The following is a 6,642-nucleotide window of genomic DNA, read 5'->3' as shown; positions in this document are numbered from 1 at the left end:
GTGCATCTGGTGAGGGGACGGCTCTGTGTACCGTCTCTGGAGCGCGTGTGTGTCTGGCCCAGGACAGCTGTGTTCTTGTGCCAGGGATTATATACCTGTCCCGGGTGTGTGCCGGTAGCTGTGTACCTTCCCGGGCTGCCTTCCTGTCCCGGGTGTGCGTGTACCTGTGCTAGGGCTGAGTACCGGTCCCGGGGATGCCGTCCATCGCCTCCCTCGGCCGCTGCCGGTGTCCCCGGCGCGGGGGGTGGGTGGGGGTGGAGGCAGTGGGTGCAGCCGGAGCGGCCCAGCCCCTGGTCGCCCGGCGGGGAGGCGGGGAGGCCCGGGACCAGCCCCGCTCCTGAGCCCTCCTCCTCCCCCGCCCGCCGCCTTTTCCCCGCCACCTCCGCCGCCCGCTCGTCCGAGGCAGCCCTGCGGAGCTCGGGGCGGCGGCGCCCCGGCGCCGGCCATGGCCGTGCCAGCCGCGCTGCTCAGCCCTCACCACCTCCTCTCTTTCTGCTTCCCCGCCGCGGGCGGCCTCCTGGGCTATGCGGACCTGGAGAAGGGCTATGAGGGCGGCGGCGGCGATGCGGAGGACTTCAAAGAAGCTACCAGGGACCTGCTGAGCTTCATCGACTCGGCCTCCAGCAACATCAAGCTGGCGCTGGACAAGCCGGTGAAGTCCAAGCGGAAGGTGAACCACAGGAAGTACCTGCAGAAACAGATCAAGCGCTGCACCGGCATCATCGCCGCCGCCCCGCCGCCGCCACCCGCTCCGCTCCCGCCGACCGCCGCCGCCTCCTCCCCTCCCGCCGTCTGCCCCGCCAAGCCCCCGCCGCGCCGGGAGGCCTCGCAGGCGGCCAGCAGCCTCCAGAGCAAGAGCCTGGCGGCCCTCTTCGGCTCGCTGCAGCAGGGCCGGGGGCCGGCGGGCAGCGGCGGAGAAGCGGCGGGCGGCGGAGCGGCGGGCGGCGTCGGGGCGGCGGGCGGCCCGCGGAAGGTGCCGCTGCGGGACCGTAACCTGCCGCCCTCCTTCTTTACCGAGCCGGCGTTGCCTCCCGCTGCCCGCGGACCGCCGCCGCCAGCCAAGGAGCTGGAGAAGGGCAGCGCCGGTGGAAGCGGCGCGGAGGCGACCGAGTTCTTCGAGCTGCTGGGCCCCGAGTACGGTGCGCTGCTGCCCGAGCACGCCGCTCCGCCGGACGCCTTCCCTGGCGGCGGCAGCGCCCGCCTGCCCGCCGAGCTGGGCCTGGAGCACGGCCTCTACGAGTCGCCGCTGCCGCTGCCCGCCGCCCACCACCCGCTGCTGGGCGGGCTGCTCTATCCCGAGCCGCCCTGGAGCCCGGCCGGGCCCTGCAGCCCGCCCAAGAAGGCGCCGGCGGAGGCGCTGCGCCCGCTCTACCCTGGCGGCGGGGATCCAGCCCCCAGCGGCGGCGGCGAGGAGGCGGCCGGGCACCTCTCGGCGGGGTTCGCCCCCTTCTTCCCCGAATGCTCGCTGCCGCCGCCGCAGGTGTCCTACGACTACAGCGCCGGCTACCACCGCTCCGCCTTCTCTGGCATGTAGGGCCGCGCCGAGGGTCTCGGCCCTCGCCCTGATCCGCTCCGCCCGGGACGATGAAATGGGGGGAAGGGGGAGCGGGCCAGCCCACCCTCGGGGACCTGACGGACGCTCGGAGGAGAGCGGGCAGCAGGCTCCGCTCGCCCCGCCAGAAGTGTCTGTGTGTATGTCTGTCCCACCCGAAACCGCAGCCACGGCTCCCGCAGGATTCACCCTTGTGCTCCACGAGTTGCCTCCTCCTGCGGTTTGGGAGACGCTACAAATAAAATGTGAAATTCTGGGTTACTTCAGGTGTTTTTCTAGCGGCCGGTGACTACCTTTCCTTAGCCTTCCTTAGGGGTCAGACGTTGTCTTACTGTAGGCAGACGCGGCTTGGCGTGCCTGTCGTTGCAGGGGGCTGCTCCCGCGGGCAGCCATGGCCACTTGTCAGTTATTCCAGTCTAAAAGTAACGTTCTGCCCAGGCTCGCGGTGCTTTTGCCATCCTTCCCAGGCTCTGTGCATCGCAGGCGTTGGCGGGCGTGCAGCCGAGGACACAAAGGCGAGATGAAAGTGTCAAGGGAAGCAAAATTTAAAATGCTGCTACCAAAACTTAGCCTCCTGAAGTGTGAGAGTGTCTGGCGGGATCTTGCGAAGGGCAATTTACAGCGATACCTAAGCTAATCGACGGCGTAAGTTCAGGACAGAAACGTACTGCAGCCGCCGCAGCGATGTGATTCCTACAGACCGTTGGATTTCTTCCAGGAATGTGTCGAAGCTCGGAAAGCAGCGCGGCTCGGTCTCGTTGTGTACAGGAGATTATTTGATAATCATTTAAGTTATGTAAAAGTCTATGATAGGTCCTATGAAAATAAAGCTGCACAATAGTTCTAAGATCTGTGGTTGTTGCTGCCGTTGAAATGAAGCATTGAGGGGGCTTTCACCGTGCCTCCATCCTCTGTAATGGTTTCTTGGCAGGAGTTAAGACAGGCAGTAGTTTTTTGTCTTTCCCAAATCTTTTGAAACGCTGTATTTTACCCACAGCGCCCCGTGCTTGTTTTGCCTTCATTTGCAGCGGCTGTTCCCTAACGTAGTAGAAAGAAGAGAATGACAATGTGCTACAAAGCCAGGGGATGAAAATTGCTACAGTTATGAAAACAGATCAAAATACTCTTGAGGTTTCCTATTGAGATGCGAGTCTTAAAAGGCAAGGCTGGCTCCCTGCCAGTCCCGGGCGGGTTGTTTGTTTTTGAAACGGGATCCACATACGGAGCAGCCTGAGGATTTACCCTCGCTGGTAGCAAGCCCTTGTGCCTTCTGTCTTCTAAAAGATAACGGGAAAGGCAGAGCAGTTTCCCTCTTTCATCAACCCAGGTAAAACTTTGCAGAGACTTAGGGCCAGGATGTTGGGATGTGTGGAGAGGTGAAGCAAGCTCTTTTGGAAATAAACCACGAGAGAGTTTGGTTTAGAAAATAGCTTATTTTTCCTTCTAAGCAGCCAGAGCTGTGGCTATGCAGCTGCTTTGCTCCTGAAACGCTGCACAAGATCACCAAAGGCTGTATGGGAAGAAGCCACCATGGATGAATGTCCACAGCACTCCAGTGCTCAGCAGCTGAACACTCTCAAGGAAATGCACCTTTCAAGCCTAGTTTTGTGGTAGTTTATTTAACTGGGTTTCACCAGAGGAACAATGGGCAGCTGGTCCAGGCAAGGTAGCTACAAATTGGGTTAATCCTGCCCCGCTGCTGGTTTTGATGATGGGACAATGTCCTACTTTGTGAACTCAGTCTTGCTGCCTTCACTTTGGCAAACCTCCCAGTGAAGAGAGTGCAAGTTTGCATTTGCAAGGAGTGCTCTGCCAGGTCTAAGCAGAGCTTGTGTGTAACTATGTTGGAGATTGTCTAGTCTAGACCAGCCAAGGGCTTACTTCAGTTGGAGAGGTGGGGGTTTTTGTTTGTTTGTTAAGCAACTGCCTCAAGCATGTGAGTTTGTGGCACACATTGGCAGCTGCTTGAAACATTTCGGTGTGATGGTGCTGTGGTATTATATCTTCCTGCTCAGCTTCCTCACCTGAGCTGTGGGTGCAAGAGCTGGGCTTTCAGCAGGCCAAGCAAATGAAAGGGAAGCTGCTACTGCAATGGTCTCTGCTAAGGAAACAAACCACCTCTTTTCACTTGTGATTTCACTGAGAAGCCTCAGTGAAGAAATGGCTCTTAACCAAGTGTCTAATCCTGAGAAGACCTTGCAGTTTATCTCGTCAGTTGTCTTACAGACTTTAAAAACATCTGCAAGAGGTCTTCAGGAGCAGACTGTGGGGTATGCTATGTGAACATTGCAAACCTGGATGGTTTGGGTGCCCACAGGCCTCACGTTTTTATTGCAAGTAGCTGTGAGATGGCACAATCTGCCCTGCTGCTGCTTTTCACTCATTTGGCACTTTGCTTCCCTGTCAATGCTCAGGTCAGCATCAGCAACCTTCTTGGGTGAGATCTTGTCTCAAATCAGTGAGAGAAACAACTCTATGGGTGTCATCAGAGCTGGACTGGTATAAAATTGGTGTGGCAGCCTACTCCAGATCCTGCCAGGTTGGGAGACTTATTTGTGGGCCTGCAAGGAGTTTGGTTAGGCTCTAGAGTCAGCTTGACTGAGCAGCAGCTGCAGATGTTGATCCAGCTTAGCTTCTGTTCTGCAGTAACTTCTTAAAGGGAGATTTCCAGTTTATAGGAGCTTACATGGGGGGGAGAGGGGGGAAGGGGAAGAGGGAAAGGGGGGGGATTGGAGGAAAAAAAAGGGAAGAAAAAGGTCTGAGTATTCTTCCAAGTGTCCCTGCATTTCTGCCAGAGGATGTGTTTGAGAAGCAACTGGTATGGGAAGTCTGATAAGGCTGGAAAGGAACTAACAATGGCTGGGTCGATCCCGGCTGCTTTTCCCACAACACAGGCCAGACAAAGGACTTCTGTGCAGCTCCAGAGGAGGGCTGGAGCTCCTCTCCGGGCTGCAGAGGAGGAGAGGGCACCGCTATCAGGCCAGGGGTTGCCACCTAGCGGAGCTGCGTCTTTATCCTCTTTGTGCATGTGTGGGCTCTTTTTGTTGTGGTTTTTTCCCCTCAGCTAAAGTGGTGCAGGCACTGAAAGTGTCACGTAAGAGGTTCCCTAAGAAACACCCTCGGGAAATTGCTCTCTCATCTGAAACACTGAAGAGCATCAACTTCAGCATCTCTAAGAATCAAACCTTTTGTAATGGAGCAAGGTATTTTGGTTTATTTGGTGCACTTTAACAAGTCTCTGAGACTGGAACTGATTCTTTTTAGCTTTCCTGGCTCAAAAGAAGTGTGTCTCTTTGAATGAAAGCAGGTTCTGTTTGGTTGGATCAAGGGCAGACTACCAAACTCTTTTGCTTTAGAAAGCCTGCATGGAGCTCCTCAGATACACTCAATTCCATTTTGCTACTGGTGTATTCTACACATATTACCTGATTCGAGTGGGGGTTTTGGTAGGACAGCACACACACCTTAGGGATTCCTTACATCCAGTCAAAGATGGTAAAGGAGAACGCTCAGAACCCTTTCTTCTCTTTTGAAAAGAGGGAATCTCACCTTTCCTCTATGGTGATTCACTGATGAATAACGAAGGGTTCACCAGGAAAAGTTATCACTGTGCCTCAGTATGTTGTGACTTAAACAGCCTGGGCCTCTTCCAAGGCCACTTCAAGAAAGCAGAAAGATTCCTTTATTTTCTTGGATGGGCTTTTGAAACAGACTCCCAACTATTTAGTGACCAGAGCTTGGGATTGCTCTGATGCAGCCTGAGCCTCCATGGTGAGTCATCTGTGAGCTTACATAGTTGTCCAAACAATGTTGGTTAAAAAGACACAGCAGCTTGCTGTAAACTCTCTTTCTTTTCTGCCATTTCGAATAAACTGCTTTTGGCAGCAGTGCAAAATCTGAAGGTCATTCTGCAGTTATTGGCAACAGGAGGGAAAGGTGGTGGAGCAATTTCAAAGTGAGATGCAAGAAATTAGGATGGAACTGCTCTACAAACCTGACTGTGAGCTGGGAAGTGCTTTTGTGATGGTTCTGTGTCAGCTGAAGAGACTGCAGCCTGCCTTCTCTGCCCTAAACTCAGCTTTCATTTTCAAGATGGGTAAACACTCGTTTAAAACCCAACAGCTTTTGTAGCACAGCCACATACAGAGTGACAATAGAGTGTGCCAGGCTGACTCCCTCTCCCTGAATCTGTGTGGGTAAAGATTGGCAGAGAATTGCTGAGAGAGGTTATGAAGAGTGAGAGGCCAGCATCTATTCTCTGCACTTTGGAGCATTTTCCCTGTACCTCGCTGCAGCCTTGCTTACCCCTGCTGATGGCACTCCCTCACTGGCAGAGAACTGCTGCACTAGACTGGAAGGCTTTGGCCTTTGTGGACCCCCCTCCATATCAAACATGAATGTGCTGGCAAAGCCTGGGTTTTTTGGTGCTGATTTAGACCACAGACCCACAGCTGCCCAGAGATTACAAACTCAGCCACCCTCTGCTACTGAGTCTAAGCTCTATTACCTGCCCTAGGTGATCCTGCTTTGGCAGGGCGGTTGGGTAGATGACCTCCAGAGGTCCCTTCCACCCCTGCCGCTCTGTGTGGCTGTGGTTCTGTGTGATCCTGCTGCTGCTGTACATGGGAAATATTTTTAGTTGCTTGAATTGGGTTGAGGAACATGCAGCATTTCTCAAAGGATCCTTTGCCTCTCCTCTGAGATGCAGGAGCTGCATCTTGTTTATCAAATATGTCACCCTCCCAGAGGCAGCTAAAGCTGCACCCTTTACCCTGTGCTGCCTCCAGGTACTTCTTGGCAATGTTGGACGTCCAAGCAAACGTGGAGTGAGCCACAATAAGGGAGGTAGGACAGTAGCACATGTTCAGTGTATTAGGATGTCTCCTGGTGGGCATTTTAGACAGCCTCAGTCTTAGCAGCTAATTGTTATTCAGCCTGCAGGCTCTGCTGAAGGAATTCTGGCAAATCCTGCTGTGCTGGATGAAGAGGTGACTGTCCCCATTTCCTGCCCTGCCTCTTTGACATAGAGCCCATCCCATAGCTGTGTGTGCTGAAGGGAGCTGTACCTGTGCCTCAGTTACTCCAGGCTG

General features: G+C 55.0%; 1 protein-coding gene across 1 annotated transcript; it reads left to right on the top strand.

Annotated features, from left to right (window-relative positions):
- The first annotated feature begins 384 nt into the window (after nucleotides 1-384).
- Nucleotides 385-1,813, top strand: FAM181B (family with sequence similarity 181 member B). The gene has a single exon (XM_068145958.1). It carries the CDS (start codon nucleotides 446-448, stop codon nucleotides 1,532-1,534), a length of 1,089 nt encoding a protein of 362 aa, XP_068002059.1. The 5' UTR covers nucleotides 385-445; the 3' UTR covers nucleotides 1,535-1,813.
- Nucleotides 1,814-6,642: the final 4,829 nt, after the last annotated feature.

Source organism: Melanerpes formicivorus, unplaced genomic scaffold (genome assembly GCF_026170545.1).
Source record: "Melanerpes formicivorus ecotype bairdi unplaced genomic scaffold, bMelFor1.0.p_v2 SCAF_1, whole genome shotgun sequence".
NCBI lineage: Eukaryota > Metazoa > Chordata > Aves > Piciformes > Picidae > Melanerpes > Melanerpes formicivorus.
The sequence above is the reverse complement of the archived record's forward strand: the minus strand, read 5'-3'. Positions and strand labels throughout refer to the sequence as shown.

Excerpts from the sequence above, each read along its gene's own strand:
- FAM181B (XM_068145958.1), top strand. The coding sequence starts at position 446 with ATGGCCGTGCCAGCCGCGCTGCTCAGCCCTCACCACCTCCTCTCTTTC.